Here is a 16,649-nt window from a genome sequence, read left to right on the forward strand (position 1 = left end):
CAAATTTCTTTCACAAAGGCGAGCACAATTGGCGCACGGTCGTGTTCTCATTCTCATGCTTTACACGAAAAAGCTTGACATGATGAACTCTGATGATCACCGTATCACTGTTAATGCACGACGCACGTATGCGGGGCTCTTCACGTGGCAGCTATCGAGTCGAGATCATGAACAATATCCGAGTCCTTTTATATAACTAGCCTGCCCATGCCAGCAACAGTGCTGCCAAGGTGCCGCGGGCCTTATTTTTCCGATGATGATCTCTATTTACTTCCGTTATCATGAACTATGTATTTAACGAAGCTTTTATGTAACACATGCACCCACCTTAGACCGTCTCTTCTGTCAACCGCGCGACCATGTCTATGCTGGCTTTCAGGCCGCCAGCAGCGAGGCTGGGCTGTCGGCCATTGAATGTCTACACTTTAAGGCGCAGCAGCCTCCGATCACTCACTTCAGGTTAGGTGTCATTTTACACATTCTGCCCCGGACTTTGGATTGATATATCCCTTCAACAGCGCCTCGCTCGTTTCACTGGTCATCGCGTAATCTAAACGAAGCCAAAGCTGCCCCAGAGGCACCAAAGGTTTCTGGTGTGTCCTTGTCCTTCATCTCAACTTGAGGCATCTCGTTCACACGGCTTGACATCAGGCATCCCTTATGCGTCTCTGACAGTCGGAGCACCGCGAGAAATATTTCCGGATGAACGACGGGTATCTCTTACACCCCAGAACGTCTCCCTCCTCAAGAAGAAAGGCTTTGCTAATGTTCTTGTCGAGAAACACGCTGGTGCGCAGGCTCAGTTCCTGGATGAAGAATACGTCGCAGCTGGGGCTACTATCGTGTCTCGAGATGAGCTGTTCGACAAAACGGATATTATGCTCAAAGTGCAAGCACCTTCCATTGAAGAAGAGGCCAAGAGCATGAAGGAGGGAAGCACGGTCATTTCGTTCCTATACCCCGCAAAGAGCAAGGCCGTGGTAGATGCGCTGGCTTCCCGTAAAGTTAATGCGTTTGCTATGGATATGATTCCTCGTATTTCTCGTGCTCAGACATTCGATGCGCTGAGGTCAGACTCAATTACGGCTATGCATGGGAGAAGCAAGCATTGACTAACATTGACAGCTCGATGGCAAACATTTCTGGCTACAAGGCCGTATTAGAGGCCTCTAATCATTTTGGAAGATATCTTACGGGTCAGGTTACTGCAGCTGGGTGAGCCTCAATTCCAATTCATCGTATTGCTTTCAATATCTAACTGGAATTGATCCTTCTTTAGGAAGGTATGCCATCCTCGGCACACGTGTTTCACACCGTCTCATACGACCTTAGATTCCACCTGGTAAAGTTCTCGTCATCGGTGCAGGTGTTGCTGGGTTGAGTGCAATCGCTACTGTAAGAACATTCTGACACTTGGGCTCACGTCCTGCTTATGATACCGTTACACCAGGCCCGCCGGCTTGGTGCCATTGTTCGCGGTTTCGATACACGGTCTGCAGCTCGTGAACAGGTGCAGTCGCTTGGTGCAGAATTCTTGGAAGTGTCCATTGAGGAAGAAGGGGGAGGCGCCGGTGGTTATGCGAAGGAAATGTCTAAGGACTTCATCGAGGCCGAGATGGCGCTGTTCATGGAGCAGTGCAAGGATGTTGACATTGTCATCACTACAGTATGTGCAGTCCGATTTTTCTTGGTTCTTCTACTAACTAGTATTTACAGGCACTCATTCCAGGCAGACCTGCACCCAAACTGATTCGCCACGATGCAAGTACTCACCGATGAATTTGTGACTCATCTGACCATTGTCTTAGATGGTCGCAGCTATGAAGCAGGGTTCGGTTATTGTGGATGTGAGTCACCTTTGGCAAGGAATCAATGTTTCATTATTAATGGGCTGTTAAACTTAGATGGCTGCCGAAGCTGGTGGTAATTGCGAAGCGACGGTTCCCGGAAAACTCATAGTGAAGAATGGCGTGACGATCATAGGTATGCCATACGCTTTGCGTTATAGAAGAAATTCTCAAAGGACCAAGGTTACACTGACCTTCCCTCACGACTTCCAACGCAGTCGTCTACTCTGTACTCCAACAATATCACCAAATTTTTGTTGTCCATAGGAGAGAACAACGCCTTCAATGTCGATCTTACTGATGAAGTTGTTCGTGGTTCTATCGTTGTCCACCAAGGTGCCATCCTCCCTCCTGTGCCCCGACCTGCTCCTCCTGCCCCGCGTCCCGCTCCCAAGGTCGAGGAGAAGGCAGAGATCCTGGCCATCACTCCCTGGCAGAAGGCTACCCGCGAGATAGCTACTGTCACGGCTGGAATGGGTTCCGTAGTGGCACTCGGAAAAATGACCGGCGCCGCCTTCATGAGCAACTTCTTCACGTTTGGCCTTGCGGGTATCGTCGGATACCGAGTCGTCTGGGGTGTCGCTCCAGCTCTGCACTCCCCCTTGATGTCCGTTACCAATGCCATCTCTGGTATGTACCTTTTCTTCGGGTATGAAATTGAGCTGAGTGTTTCCCAGGCATGGTTGGTGTTGGGGGTGTATTCGTCATGGGAGGAGGATACTTTCCAGGAACCATTCCGCAGGTATTGGGCGCACTCTCCGTGCTCCTCGCTAGCGTCAATGTCGCCGGTGGGTTCGTCATCACGAAGCGGATGCTTGACATGTTCAAGAGTGAGTCGAGCCTTGATCTTGACTGCTACCGTGTTCTAATATTTGCGTGATAGGACCAACGGATCCTCCTGAATACTCTTGGTTGTACGGCGTCCCAGCTGTCGTCTTTACCGGGGGTTTCTTGGCTGCTGCAAGCACGGGTATGGCCGGCCTTGTACAAGCAGGCTACCTGACGAGCAGCATGCTTTGCATTGGTGAGCACATTCGAGTTTTTGGGAGTATGTAACTGATAGGCTATGTTGGCCTACAGCTTCTCTATCCGGGCTAGCATCACAGGCAACTGCACGACAAGGGAATGCACTGGGCATACTCGGTGTCGGATCGGGCATCCTTTCTTCACTTCTGGCAGTCGGCTTCCCCCCTGCCCTGCTTGCCCAGTTCGCTGGTGTTGCCACTATTGGAGGTACAATCGGTGCCATCCTTGGTCGCCGCATCACGGCCACCGAGCTTCCGCAGATGGTAGCTGCTTTGCACTCTGTTGTCGGTCTCGCTGCTGTCTTCACCTCCATCGGTAGCGTCCTCGCCGACCCGTCTCATATCTCTACGTTACACCTGGTCACTGCCTATCTCGGGGTTGTCATTGGTGGTGTCACCTTCACCGGCTCCATTGTCGCGTTCTTGAAGCTTGCTGGAAGGATGGGCTCGCGGCCGTTGATGTTGCCCGGACGACACCTCATTAACTCTAGTTTACTCGGAGCGAATATAGCGACCATGGCTGCGTTTGTCACGGCTGCACCAACAGTACCCTTGGTTGCCGCGGGGTACCTTGGAGTCAGCACGCTTCTCAGTTTCATCAAGGGTTTTACGACGACAGCTGCTATTGGTGGTGCTGACATGCGTATGTACGACTCTAGGCACTTTTAGTTTGTTTCTGATGTGTTGTTTGAAGCTGTCGTCATCACTGTCTTGAACGCCTATTCAGGGTTCGCGTTGGTTGCAGAAGGTGAGTGTCAGAGTTGAGCTGTAAGGAGGTGTTTGACCTTCGGATAGGCTTCATGCTGGACAACCCTCTCCTTACGACCGTGGGTTCGCTGATTGGTGTCAGTGGTTCAATCCTATCATACATCATGGTGCGTGTTATATGTCTCCCAAATTTGGAGTATCTCAAACAATATCTCAGTGCGTGGCGATGAACCGATCATTAACAAATGTTCTGTTCGGCGGCATTGGCACTGTTGCACCGAGTGAGGTCACTCAAATTGAGGGCACTGTCACGAAGACGAACATAGAGGACACGGTAGAGGCTCTTGCCAATTCCGAGAATGTGATCTTGGTAAGCCTTGATTTCGAGCCGGCTTGACACACTCGCTGACTTAGATCCCAGGTTGTTGGGTACGGCATGGCTGTCGCTAAGGCTCAATATCCTATAGCAGAAATATGCGCTATGTTGAGAGCAAAGGGTATCAAAGTGCGCTTCGCTATTCACCCTGTAGCTGGTCGCATGCCTGGCCAGTGCAACGTCCTACTTGCCGAGGCCTCTGTGCCCTACGATATCGTCTTAGAGATGGACGAGATCAACGATGATTTCAACGAGACGGATGTAACGCTCGTCATCGGCGCCAATGATACCGTAAACCCTATCTCCCTTGAGCCTGGTTCGCCGATTGCTGGCATGCCGGTTTTGCATGCATGGAAGAGCAAACAGGTCATTGTGATGAAGAGAGGAATGTCCAGCGGTTATGGTACGTGATGGATCTCACATTGTTAAGCGGTCGACTTACATCTCTGCAGCTGACGTCCCGAACCCTATGTTCTATATGCCAAACACGAAGATGTTGTTTGGTGATGCCAAAGATACATGTGATGGTAAGTACTCGAATGAGACCATAGCTTTCTTTCGCTGATGTGACGTCTCCTTTGCAGCTCTCAAGAGAGGCTTGGAGCAAAGAACATGATTGCACATTCTCATCTTATATATCCACTTATCCATGTTGTACTTTACCACTCCACACCGCTTTCGAGATCTCTAACAAGGGCATCACACAAACGACGAGAAAGCTTCCATGGAGTATTGATTGTATTGTATATCACATTGTATATCGTAGGCCGACTATCGTCGCGCAATCAAATTAGGACAACGTGAGGATGGGGACACAGAATAGGGGGTGTGTCCATAAAGTTAAGCGTCCAGATGCATGTCCGAATTTAACAAGTGTGACCGTCCTTATCGGTGTATATAAGTGGTCGAAGACGAAGTGTTCCGAGCACTCCCAGAGCGACGACGACGGGCTGAAAGAAGTCCAGCTCGAAAACGTGCTATCCCAATGTGCACTACGCTCAATTCTTGCCCACGTACGCTAGCCTTGATGTGCTGGGGCTTCTCCCGGGCTGGTTGTACAGCCAAGTTGCGATAAGGACAATGACAGAGCCGAGAATGAACGTGAACGTCATCTGGAAGTCAAAGAGTGCGACAGACGCCAGGAACGAGATCACGATAGACAAGCTCGTGGCGAAGCCCTTGAGGATATTGTCAGAGTACTTGATGACCATAGCAGTGACCAGACCACCAAACACTTGGATGGCAACCGTGGCCCACGCCCAGGCGCCGAAGTTCTCGAACAGTGAACTTATGAGTCCCGTTTCAGATGGTCGTGTGAGGATGATGGGAACAAGGGCAGGGAGGAGGGAGAATGCGGAGAGCTGCACATTGCGGATCCAGAGATCGGACTGAGAATTTTTGAGGACCATTTCGAAATAGACACCTGCAAGGCCGGATGTGAAACATGCGGCAAAGACCGCGAGGAACCCCTTGAGGGCGTTCATCGAGGTGCCATGGAACAACAACGAGGATGCGACCTTGCTAGTGTCGCTCACACCAGTCTGTATTTGTACCACGCCAACTCCGATAGCAAGGAACAACAGCGCTAGCCATTGGCTAGCACTTAGCTGTTTTCGCAGGAGCAATACTGAAAACGCCGCCGTGGAAAGGATTTTCATTTGATAACTGACTTGGAAAGTTGCCGCTTCTAAATTGGTGGCCGCAACATACTGCAGATTATTCTGAATGACTGGAACCCACGAGGTGAGATTAAACGAGAGCGACTTATACGGACAGCGCAGAGTACATACCATATAGGATGGCGGGTATCGACAGCTTCCAGCAATCCGGTGAAAAGACTTCTCTGCCCAGTCGTCGAACGCGCAGGAGAACCTTTGTAGGATGCCAGAAGCGGCTGGCAGTAAGTGGTAGCTGTGGGGTGTCGGACGTGTAGGGCGTGGAGCGATTTATACGGGCGAAAGCGATGGCGAGTGATATGGACCCTTTGAGAAGCTCGTTGAGGAGAACGGCGGTTGGCGCAGAGTAAGACTGGGAAGGAGGGATGGACACGCGAGAATAGTGCATTATTAACGTTAAGAGAGAATTCTGGACCGCCAATGTGACGAGCCTGTAGACATGAGTGTGTCAATAACGTTATTCGAGGTTCAAGACAATGAAAATTGAACAGGATCATGACAGGCAGGAAACGCTTAGACGTTGAAGCAGGTCGACTGCGGAGAGAGACGCGACACTCACGATATGTATTTCAATGGAATGCCGCGAAAGGAGGGAACAGGAGGGATATCTGCGGGCAACAGTCCGAGCTCTTCATACTCGATATCGTCGTCGCCGCCTTTGAGGGCATGATTTTCTTGATGGGCGGGGAGGGCGAGTTGGGACATGGGGTATAATGGAAAAAGGTGCAAAGGGGTATAACAGGCGGGTGGTATGTGAAAAAGAGTTAAATTAGTGTTCAGAATAACTGGGGGCGTGCTCAGCAACAACTCCAAGTTCAGTCTGGCTTCGGGTCGTCCGCAGCTGCCAGGCTTTTTTTTTTCGTTGGCGCAGTTGTTGAAATCTCTTGTCCGCAGCAGGAAGGAAAGACACAGAAGGAAGAAAAAGTTGAACTAGCTATATCATATACGGTGACCCTCTCACGAATCCGAACATGACAACTTCCGCTATCACACATGTCAATTTTATGTTTGTTGACTTGCCGGGACCAGTTCCTGTAACTTGATGGATAAGAAGTGCCAAGCTCTGGCCGATACGCCGCTCAGCGCCTGGGACTGGTACAACGCTGGACAGCAGAGGACAGCCTGGGACGGCACGGAGATCACAAACGTAAACCCTCAATTGCAGCTAGCACCCTCAATACAAAACTATAGTAGGTGACAACACATCCGTCTGCTGTATAGTTTGTGCGCGAATCCATCTAAATCAGTATCCGAATGAAGTTCCGCGACTTTTCCTGTCCGCGTCATACAATCCATAAATGCTGTATGTCGGGCTGTGGTACTCAGCATACGCTTCTGGATTCGCGTGAGCAAGTGCCATCTGTGCAAGCGACGGTAGCGGTGGAGGTGATGGGACACGCGGTGGTCTATCCTCCGCTCTCTTCTTCATGCTCGTCTTCGGTTGGCTGGACCCCCCAGAACTCTGCCCTCCCTGAGGTTGCGCCTCCCGAGCCTCCCTGGCTGCTTCGGACGGACGTATATTTACCAGCGACGCAGTCGACTTTGACGCCGCGAAGTCCACCATCATCAAACTTCCCAATGCCGCAGAGTCGGGCGAAGTTGCCTTGTCGTAATTGAGCATAGCTTTTGGAACTGGCTTCTTTTGGCTTCGCGTGCCTGTCACGGTGACCTTCTTTGCTTCTCCAATTACACTCATGGAATCATCCGGGTACAGTGTTGGATGAGGGGATGGCGGGACAGGCGATACGAGCCCAAGAGCACAGGTTAGCGCCTGTGTTTCACGGCCTCGATGAGACTCAGAACGTTGCAAATCATGAGCGCGGTCAGAGTGGGGGCCGTCCTGCTGTCCGCGGTCTTTTAGCCATGCTGAAGGAGCTGCGGAGGTGCGAGGATATGAACCAGGTGTGTAGTATGTTGATTTGATGCGCGCACGGCCCCCGTTCTGCGGGCTCCTCCCAGATCCAGGTGAGGCCGGGGTGGTGAGGTCCATTCCACCGTAAGCATAGCTCTGAGAGCGCCGCAGCGAAGAGGCATCTCTGGCGTTAGGAGGGGCGACCATGCTATTGCGCGCGCGTCCTGCCGCAACCCTGTCCTTTGCTCGTATCATAGTCTGTCCGTCGCCTGTCAGAGGTGCTGTGCTGTCGATGGCTACACCAACATTCATCGCACCATAGGTAGTGTTGGCCGGCGAGTTTGGGTAAAGAGACATGGAGACAGTGGAGAGCCGAGAGACTGCGCGAGTGATTGCATTCTGGATAGGCTGCAGAGGCGGCTGGGCTCTTTGTCCAAAGTTACCTTGGCCAGTGAAAGGGTATTGGTCCTGCCCACCGAAAGAGGCCCTCTTCTCGGCAAGCAAGTTCTCTTGACTGCCTGATCCTTTCACGGGGTCGCCTGACGATGACTTTGTAACTGTGACAGTTGGCGCCGGCTTTGGCAGTCCGGAGTGATACTGAGTCCATGTCCAGAGCCCCGTGTTCCCTCGTGCACTCCTCAGTGAGGGCGAGAATCGCTCCTTGCCTCCAAAAACCGGGGATCCGGATCCTTCACTCTCGAAGTGGTCTGGGAAGGCACCATCCAGGAGGATCGGGAGAGATGGTGTTGGACACTTGCGGCGGCGGGGACGTCTCAAAAGCCTTATCACGATGAATACCCCCAGTAATACGACACCACCAACAATAGAGAGTGCAATTATTGCTGGTTTTGAAATTTGGTGCGAAGGAGAGGGATGTTGTAGTACTTGCGCCGATTGGACAGCATTCTGGGACTGAGCTGAACTCGTGCGAGGAGGAGCAGAGGTTATTACGATAGCATGCACATTTTCTGTGCTTGGTGTCGATTGCAGAGAGAGTAGTGGTGGCAACGGGGTAAAGGTTGAGATAGAAGTTGCGCTGATGGACTTGACCGCCGGAGCGTGATATTCCTGGGATTGATGGGTTATTGAAGGAGACGCAGTAATAGGCGGCGGCGTGAAATATACTGTATCACCACTTGGAGGAGGAAGGCCAGTGTCTGGTACAGGATTCGGTACGTTCGTCATCTCCTGGGAGTCGTAGTCCGCGACACGGACGGGCCTGACGGGTGTCGCCTTTGGTTTATCTTTTGCATTATAAAACGCTTTCTTGGAGGTTGTTTTTGCGGTGGAGACATGATTTGCACTGATAGCGGGCATCAAGGCGGCGGCGGCATCCGAGTCATCAATAGTAGAAAGGAGTGTTCGAGCGGCGGAAGATAAAGAGCGACGCTTTTTTGTTTGATCTATCTGGTACATTTCGGCCTGCTTGTCGGCGGCCAGCGCAGAGGGTAAAAGGAGCGAATGCGAAAAGATAGGTTGGCACGAAGTAAAATGTAGAAACAGAAAAATCAACCATTACATTGACGCGTCGAGAGCACGTGCATTGATTTCTCACGTAAGCAGGAGTTGACTCTTCGTCAACCGTTGCATACATGCGCATTGACTATGTGAATAATGTTTAAACGTTCAGAATCAGCCACAGGATGAGATCGATGAGATTCGGTACGTACGCGATTCAAGAATCGGAGGACCTACAAATTTCATGGTTTTAGCCTTAGGAGCTAAAGCGCGCTTAGCTAATGAGTCAGTGGCAGTGCCCATTCGGAGAATCTATGTAATAGTCCCTGAGCTAGCATACCTAGGCGCAGATCTAGTTCATTTTCGCGTCGCACCCCCACTTTGTGAATGCGCCCTAATTTTACCTTGTCCATTTTCGAATTCGTAGATCTCCTACATTTACTGGCAGTCAATCTACTCCGTGACTGTGGCCAACAAACACACAATCAGCGCGACGCAAAGGTCATATGGACATGTTCAACGATCACAGGCGCGTCGTCATTGCGTGCTCAGCGGGACTTCCAGTTAAAGTTTATGCGTTTAGTGATTCCGAATCGCAGCCGACCCAGCTTTTAATGCATGCACTTACGAAACAAAATTCAATTGCGGAGCATAGCGACGAATGGGGGTTGAATCATGGATGCGACCAAGAGGGAGATGACAGGAATCTCAGTTCAAACTTTTCTACTGATTCCATGATGGTTCCGCCTGCTCGAGGTTCAACGTCCCGTTACCAGTTCAACTGGGTCCCAACACAGACGCAGCCACAAGTTTTGCACAGGGAGGAGGAAATGGTCGAGGAAGGATCCCAGAAAGAAAACGCTCCAGCCTCAAATGAGAACAAGCACAAAAATGTTGTGCGTACCCGCTCTTCGTCCCCGCAAGCATCTTCTGCCAAACCGGTCGATGTAAAGGGTTCCCATGCCGATTCTTTGAATCACCCTGATTCACGTACAGCATCTCGCATCGGAAAGGCAAATGGTGAGCCACCAATCAGCCTTTGTAGTCTTTGCTTTTAGATCGTGACGTCTTTGTTGGGTTTTAGTCCCAAAGTCTGTTTCCTTCCAGTCTCCTCGTTCAGCAGGGCTTGTTCAGCCGCTGCTCCAACCTACCAAATCACTCCCTGTGGCACCCAGTCGACGCCAGAGATCTCTCTCCCTTTCCTCGCAAGATTCCTTCGGTGGCGCAGTATCACAAGATCCTGCAGCAAATTACATAGCCCAGGCTACTCAGGTTTTTGACGTGCCACTCTCTGACCTGGGACATACAACTGCAACCGATCTCGCCATGGATGACCACATGGACTATTCATCCAGGTCGCAGGAGGAGGAGGAGGACTCATGGATGGACAAAATGCGACGCGCTTATGAGCAAACGAAAGCCAGCGGCAGTATCCTGGTGGCAGGCACTCCTTCGCATTCGGGCGGGTCTGAGGGCTCTTCCCAGGATATAAACATTCCCCACCCCGACGCATCGCAGTTGTTGAATGATGGTGAGGCCCTTTGTTTAAATGATGTTTCGCACAACCTCATCGATTTCCATTTGATGCAGAGGACTCCCTTGAATCTCTCGAAGCACAACGCAATCGATATCGGGTTCAGGCGAATGGGTCACAGTCTTCACTTATTGTCGCAGAAGATGAGCCTGCAGAGGAAAAATTACCTCCGGCAATCCCTGAACAGTTTGCGCCCACTCAGCTATTAATGCCACTGGACAATACGGCTACAAGCGCAGTTACAGAAGATCTATACGCGCAAACCTTGCGTTCTAGAAGTGCTCGTGCCACATATGGGACAAATTCTACGCTAGGTCCACGTGGTCTCCTGTCTTTAATCCGCCCAGAGCAACGGGAGCACAGACTTAGGAAATATGGCAATGGCGCCGGCGCAACCCCGCCCCCCGTGAGTGACAGTGCAGCCCCGCAGCCGTTTGAATCTGTTCAGGCGCCAAATGAATATGTCGAGACCCAACCGTCAACCTTTGTAGCAACACATCCTCCAGACTCGTATTCTGAGGACAATGACCCGCTTCCGCCAGTCAGACAACCGCCTTCTTTTCGTCACCCTCGGTTACTGCAACCCCAAGATGATAACCTTGACATTGTGCCCGACTCTGAACCACCTGTACCGAGCGCCGCTACCCCAACAAGAGACTTTAGGCTCAACGAGAGTCCTACAAAGCGCCTCTTTTGTCCTCTTAGCCCCATGTCTGAGCTTAGCTCAGGAGAGATTGTTGCAGACTCTGTGGTTATGCCTGAAAGCAGCCAAGATCCGGAGGGTGATGTTCCTTTAGCTGCCCTTCTGCAGGTCAAGTCAGCTACAAAGAAGTCAGCAGCAGCGCCGGCTTCAGGGAACACGCGTTCCTCGATGATAACACCATCTATCCCTCCGCCCCCTGTGCTGGTCAAGAAGGTGGATGATCTTTTAACTGTTTCTTGACGCTTGTCTTAACTAGTGTCACCATCAGTCTGTGAAATCACAGGTTAATCCTTCCACAACGAAACCGAAGAGCTCGACTCGTGGGAAGAAGGCGAAACAAGAGTCTGGAGAAATTCCTACCTCCGCTCCTGAGCAGGATCTGCGAGATCGAATGGCTACCCCTACGGTTGTCCCTCCTTCCGTCAAGAACAGGAAAGGGAAAGGGAAAGCACCACCGGTACCTAGTACGCGCAAGAGTACTCGTACTCGTGCCGCATCCTCTGCAAAGAAGCACAAACACCCCTCAGATACTGAGGCCTCTGATGATAACCAGGATGAGACTTATCCAACTCCAAAAGCGGAAAAACAGGAGGAGGAAGAGACGGAACTTGCTGACGATGACGACTATATGGACGTTAGTCCCGCTCCTGCTGAGATTAAAGCACCTTCATCACGGAAGCGGAGACGCGTTGAAGATGTCAAGCCTGCTCGTGCTCCGTCGAAGGCATCCACTCGTAATAAAACCTCTGACACCCCTGCGCCAGCTATACGAGCTGCCAAGCGGCTTCGTCACACTGTCTCCACGGGCCGTGCCCTTGCAGCCCAGCCCGCCACCCGTGTATTCGCATTGTGGAGGCAAGATAGTTATTATTATGCGGGTATCGTTCACTCGTTACAGGCCGGTACCAAGTATCGGATCAAATTTGACGACGAGACGGAGGACTGTGTGGATATCGCTATGCTCCGTCAGTGCGAACTGCGGGTCGGAGATGCAGTGATCATTTGCCACGACCATTTCCGCGGTACCGTGGTGAATATCAGTCAGATGGAATCAGGATTTGTCGGTGTCGAAGTCGACGACGGTTCTGACACCGAAAGCTCAGACTACAGTATTTCGGACATCCGGATCGCCTCAAGAGCTATTCAGTCGCATTGGAAAGACCGTACCCTTACTGCAGATTCCATCGTCACTGTCATTCAACCGAGGCCTCCACGTGCTGAGCGCTCGCCTTCCGGGATGTCCTTGATGAGTGCCACTTCGGTCAAGCAGAAAAAGCCGTTCGCGAAGACCGGTTTCGTTGTGACGGGCTCCGTCCAAAACGAGCACCCGGAGCAAATGAAGGACAGCGTGATGCTAGCTGTCAAGCACAATGGAGGCACAGTCATCGACGACTGGTCAAGCATTTTTCACATTGAGGGTGTCTACAGCCAGTCAAACAAACGCTGGGTAGCTTCCCAGGATAACTTCAAGTTCAAGCCGAAGCCCGAGTTCGAGGGTTTGGAACGTGTTTTCCTCCTGGCCGACGATTACAATCAGAAGCCTAAATTTCTGGTGGCTCTCGCTCTGGGGATACCATGTCTATCTCATGAATGGATACGAGATGATTATCAAAACAAACAAACATCACCGGTACGTTGGGTTTGAGTCTCCCTGATCTTCTGCTTACAACCGCTTTGTTTAGGACTGGCAATCCGTACTGCTTCCTGCTGGGTTTTCAGAGACATTGAGTGCTCGCGTATCTCAACTTGTTGACCTCGACTGGGGTAACTGCAAGGAGCACTTGAGTGACATCATGTCGAATACTGTAGCCTCCAAGTTATTCTCTGGCAAGACTGTACTGTGCCTCGGCGCTGATCTTGTACCCTTGCGCGGGGTGAACAAAGTAAGCAGTACATTGCCGCTTGTTGTGTTGATATTCATTGTCTCTCACAGGGTGTTTCCGATACCGGGAAAGCTGCGAGCCAAATCGTTCCTTGGATTATGATTTGCATGGGTGCTTCTCGGGTGGAAGCCGCGACCGAAGTCAAATTTGCATCCAAAGATCTTCCTTCGTACGATTATGTTATCGTCAAGGAAGCCACAGATTTCCCGAAGAACCCTCAGGACGGTGTGACACTCGTTCACGTTCCATGGGTGAAGGATTGCCTCATTTCAGGAAGGCTTCTGTCCTTGCCCAGTCGTTGACATTGATATCCTATTGATGATCTAATTGGTATCTTGACTATTTTTTGCGTACTATATTTCATCCTTGCTTGTTAACGTATTTACTTGCTGTCGTGCTCCGGTCTAATCGTAGTGTAATAGATTCAGATGTTCTTGATTTTGCGATGAATGTTATTGCGATCTAACTCGTTTACAGTGTGTCTGCGTGTTTTTGCCGTGGGTTATCCTTTTGCTTCCGTCAAATTAATTTAATGGTGCTACGTCAATGCTACGTGCTGCAATTGGAAATATTCTCCCACATTATGCACAACACCCAAAATGCGAGACCTATGCTCGAGGCTCGAGGCTTACTGTGCTTTCCATCCATGTTACTATGAGTGACGCAGAGTACGAAGTCGGTGAGTCTCCGAGCGCTTGTTGCTTGTAGTTATTTTATCCTCGTGCTCATGATGGCTCAGAGTCTGTGTCAAAGGCGCGCGTGGATGCGAAGCGGGGCAAAAAAATTATATGGGTAAGTCGAAGACAAAGCATTGTTTCAATAGGCACGCTAAATCTTTGGCCGAAATAGAAATATTATGTCAAAGTAGGTACACAGCGTAACAGAGCGTCGCGTTTTGCTCAACTGACGCGTCGCAGTGGAAAGGATATAGCTGGGATGATAGCACGTAAGGTGTCATTTAGCTTGCTCGGTGGTTTCTTTACTTATTTATCGCATAGTTGGGAACCCGAAAAATCTTTTACAGCTGGCTCAAAGCATTTCCTCAAGACGTTCTGGACGCACGCTTTGACCCGCGGTAGAGAGCATACGAACCCACAGCTTTTTGAGAAAGGAGAGGAGGTTCATGTTTCGGGCTTTCCTGGTACGCCATATGTACCCCTACAATGAGTGTGTATGTCTAACAGTTTATGATATTAGGGGCGAGTCCGCGTCTTGAAAATAGATCCAATCGGGACAACCTACAAGGACCGTCTGAGACATTCGAAAATGATGCCTCCGATGATGAACCCTTGACCACGAAGAAGCGGCGCAGACGTACAAAACCTGCGGGAGAGCCAAAGGCAAAGCGGAAGCGCGAGTCAGAACCTGGCACTGCTGGCAATGCCCCCGCTCAACGAACGAGGGCATTTGGGCCCAAAAGCAAGGCCAAGTTATCACCGCCAGCGAAACAAAGGCGTGCTTCATCACCAGGCCACCGTAAAGTTGAGGGCACGCGCCAGTTTTCCCTAACTAAACTGACCGATACGGACGCTGAAGGGGAGCTCGACATGGATGTCTTTGGAGAAGCGGAAGTGGAAGAAGAGCTGATGCAGATGAGCCCTGATGACCCTGATGCTCGGGATATCCCCAACTCCCATTCTGATCCTGTCAAAGTCAATGGGACGATCGTGGAGTTCGAGGACCTTCCAAGCTACTCTCCGGATATCCAGGACACCATCGAAGTCAGTCAAGTAATAGCTGAAGATGGACTTCTTTCGGTCGACGAGGGACGTAGCTCACCTGACCCCCTTTTTGATTCTATTTCGCAATCAGGGAACGACGAAGGATCTCGTTCTCCCGCTGAGCCAGCGGTACCTTTTCACCGTGCTCGAGCGGCTAATCCTTTGGTCAAGTTCATCGATACTGCTCCGCTGATGGATAAGGCTTCGGGGGTTGTCAACCCCGCAAAGACACGCTTGATTTCTGGCCAGCCTTCGAGCTCATCTCGGGATAGCGGTAGTAACGCATCCCAAAAGGCACGACCAAAACCTGGTCCTGGTGGACGTACCTCGGCTTCCCGGGGCAAAAATCGAAGCTCTTTGTTGACAGCTGTGAAGGGTGGCCTAACCAGCGTGAAGGGTCGCTTCGGGCCGGCAAAGGATGTAAGGGAAGAACCAGAACCAATTGAAGATGCGCCAGCGCCGTCTCATCTTACAGAGCACGAATTTGCCATTACATCCTGGAGTGATGAAGATGCAGCGGGCGAGACAGATCACGAGCATCTAGCAACGGCACCCTTAACTGACCAGATGGCGCCTGCGTCCAATCATGCACCTGCCCCTATCCCAGTTCCCTCCGGTCAGGAATTGTTAGAGATAGCAGGTTTGAAGTCGGATGCAGCCGCGCTGCCTGACTTCGAAGATGAAGCGAATGTCGAACGGCCGCCTCAACTCACGAATGCCACCTCGGTAGACACTCTCGCTGATGACGTTCCTACCGAAGATGCAGCCTCCCCGGCTACCATGACCGTGGAAGATGAAGCGGCACGAAAAAGGTGAGATAATGTTGTAGAGTGTACCCAGACCTCGCTTGAATGACATCTTTCTAGTCTTGCAGAAGCTAAAGAGCAGCTGTTCCCCTCTGTACAGGCCACGGCTTCGGTGACGTCCATTTCAAGCTCATCATGGAAGACGTCAAAAGACAACACTATCTTTGGACCAATGTGCGGCTTTGCTTGTTTTTTCCTCAGTGGTGTGCCATCTCACGCCTGAGTAGGTATAAGCTACAGGAACCAGCTCAAGGACCTAAAGTCAACGAGTTTGTACTGTCACCTTCGGATGATTCCTGATCTAACTATTACTAGATCTATTCCCACATTCAAGCTCATTCTGAATGCGAATGTGCCCGTTCCACTCGTGTTGAAAGATTCAAACAACATGAAAGGAGTTTCATTTACGGATATATACGCTGACAAGTCGCTCGACGGTCGAGCGGGGACGTTCTATCTGTTAGAAGATGCGGTCAAAATCGTCAGCACTTTCTCAGGCCTCGGCAGCGCTAGGGTTGTACCTGCCTCCTCCGCGGACGATGGCCACAGGACGCAATTTGACGTATTTCAACAACGTCTGCATTCAGGCCAGATGGTAAGCAAATAGATTTACGTCGGGTTGTTTTCCCTAAACAATTTTGCCTTTAATTCAGTTTGTTACCAAGGCTGGGAAAGAGTTGCTCGTCTTTTTTAGCTCGCAGAATGCCGAGATCTCAGCGAAGCTTAATCCGCCACAAGTACTGATCGGTCTTGCAAACACAGTGCTCCTCATGCGCGTCCAGATCACTGACAGTACTGGATATGCGAATGCTGTCATGCAAATCACCGCAATGTAATTTCTACTAATCACGATTTCCAATCTACACAATTGTTTTTGACATACTTTACGTAGTTACTTGACCAGTGGCTACGACCATTTTCATATATGTATTGCAGTTTGCACGTTACACTTAGTGAAAAGTCATCAGCGCCGAAGAGTTCCAGCAGAATCTGAACGCTCAGTGCTGGAATCGGCTCGCAATGGCACATTTGATGAAGGACTTTGAGCTTGATGCATGAT

At 50.8% G+C, this 16,649-nt stretch overlaps 5 protein-coding genes across 5 annotated transcripts; 3 read left to right on the forward strand and 2 right to left on the reverse strand.

Annotated features, from left to right (window-relative positions):
- Positions 1-309: 309 nt before the first annotated feature.
- DEU56DRAFT_763470 (NAD(P) transhydrogenase beta subunit-domain-containing protein) lies at positions 310-4,686 on the forward strand. The gene is made up of 20 exons (XM_041350819.1): positions 310-459; positions 519-593; positions 652-1,069; positions 1,126-1,215; positions 1,280-1,283; positions 1,333-1,395; positions 1,451-1,666; positions 1,717-1,765; positions 1,819-1,847; positions 1,905-1,983; positions 2,031-2,477; positions 2,525-2,677; positions 2,731-2,871; positions 2,928-3,515; positions 3,567-3,620; positions 3,668-3,747; positions 3,798-3,950; positions 4,002-4,359; positions 4,409-4,483; positions 4,541-4,686. The coding sequence occupies exons 1-20, from the start codon at positions 360-362 to the stop codon at positions 4,570-4,572; spliced, it is 3,204 nt and encodes a 1,067-aa protein (XP_041215657.1). The 5' UTR covers positions 310-359; the 3' UTR covers positions 4,573-4,686.
- On the reverse strand, positions 4,687-6,587 carry DEU56DRAFT_763473 (nucleotide-sugar transporter). The gene is made up of 3 exons (XM_041350820.1): positions 6,192-6,587; positions 5,747-6,063; positions 4,687-5,685 (listed from the first exon to the last, which is right to left on the reverse strand). The coding sequence occupies exons 1-3, from the start codon at positions 6,335-6,337 to the stop codon at positions 4,955-4,957; spliced, it is 1,194 nt and encodes a 397-aa protein (XP_041215658.1). The 5' UTR covers positions 6,338-6,587; the 3' UTR covers positions 4,687-4,954.
- A 214-nt stretch (positions 6,588-6,801) lies between these two features.
- On the reverse strand, positions 6,802-9,245 carry DEU56DRAFT_968925 (uncharacterized protein; the record flags this gene model as incomplete). The annotated part of the gene is made up of 2 exons (XM_041359403.1): positions 6,802-8,906; positions 9,180-9,245. The coding sequence occupies 2 exons, from the start codon at positions 9,243-9,245 to the stop codon at positions 6,876-6,878; spliced, it is 2,097 nt and encodes a 698-aa protein (XP_041215659.1). The 3' UTR covers positions 6,802-6,875.
- A 2,562-nt stretch (positions 9,246-11,807) lies between these two features.
- DEU56DRAFT_722795 (uncharacterized protein) lies at positions 11,808-13,364 on the forward strand (the record flags this gene model as incomplete). Its single annotated transcript, XM_041347745.1, has 3 exons — positions 11,808-12,809; positions 12,862-13,062; positions 13,113-13,364. 3 exons carry the CDS (start codon positions 11,808-11,810, stop codon positions 13,362-13,364), a joined length of 1,455 nt encoding a protein of 484 aa, XP_041215660.1.
- A 331-nt stretch (positions 13,365-13,695) lies between these two features.
- On the forward strand, positions 13,696-16,630 carry DEU56DRAFT_763478 (uncharacterized protein). Its single transcript, XM_041350821.1, has 10 exons — positions 13,696-13,741; positions 13,802-13,854; positions 13,912-13,926; positions 13,980-14,008; positions 14,061-14,203; positions 14,260-15,595; positions 15,650-15,763; positions 15,817-15,858; positions 15,905-16,184; positions 16,243-16,630. Exons 1-10 carry the CDS (start codon positions 13,717-13,719, stop codon positions 16,423-16,425), a joined length of 2,220 nt encoding a protein of 739 aa, XP_041215661.1. The 5' UTR covers positions 13,696-13,716; the 3' UTR covers positions 16,426-16,630.
- Positions 16,631-16,649: the final 19 nt, after the last annotated feature.

The sequence above is a fragment of the Suillus clintonianus genome (genome assembly GCF_016758775.1).
Source record: "Suillus clintonianus strain FC179 chromosome Unknown DEU56scaffold_1, whole genome shotgun sequence".
Taxonomy (NCBI): Eukaryota; Fungi; Basidiomycota; class Agaricomycetes; order Boletales; family Suillaceae; genus Suillus; species Suillus clintonianus.

Coding starts and splice junctions, on each gene's coding strand:
- DEU56DRAFT_763470 (XM_041350819.1), top strand. CDS start 360: ATGTCTATGCTGGCTTTCAGGCCGCCAGCAGCGAGGCTGGGCTGTCGG. Junction 1,396..1,450: donor GGTTGAGTGCAATCGCTACT/GTAAGAACATTC, acceptor CCGTTACACCAG/GCCCGCCGGCTTGGTGCCAT. Junction 3,516..3,566: donor TATTGGTGGTGCTGACATGC/GTATGTACGACT, acceptor TGTTGTTTGAAG/CTGTCGTCATCACTGTCTTG.
- DEU56DRAFT_763478 (XM_041350821.1), top strand. CDS start 13,717: ATGAGTGACGCAGAGTACGAAGTCG. Junction 15,764..15,816: donor AACACTATCTTTGGACCAAT/GTGCGGCTTTGC, acceptor ACGCCTGAGTAG/GTATAAGCTACAGGAACCAG. Junction 15,859..15,904: donor CAAGGACCTAAAGTCAACGA/GTTTGTACTGTC, acceptor AACTATTACTAG/ATCTATTCCCACATTCAAGC.
- DEU56DRAFT_763473 (XM_041350820.1), bottom strand. CDS start 6,337: ATGTCCCAACTCGCCCTCCCCGCCCATCAAGAAAATCATGCCCTCAAA. Junction 6,064..6,191: donor ATTCCATTGAAATACATATC/GTGAGTGTCGCG, acceptor TCATGTCTACAG/GCTCGTCACATTGGCGGTCC. Junction 5,686..5,746: donor GATACCCGCCATCCTATATG/GTATGTACTCTG, acceptor CGTGGGTTCCAG/TCATTCAGAATAATCTGCAG.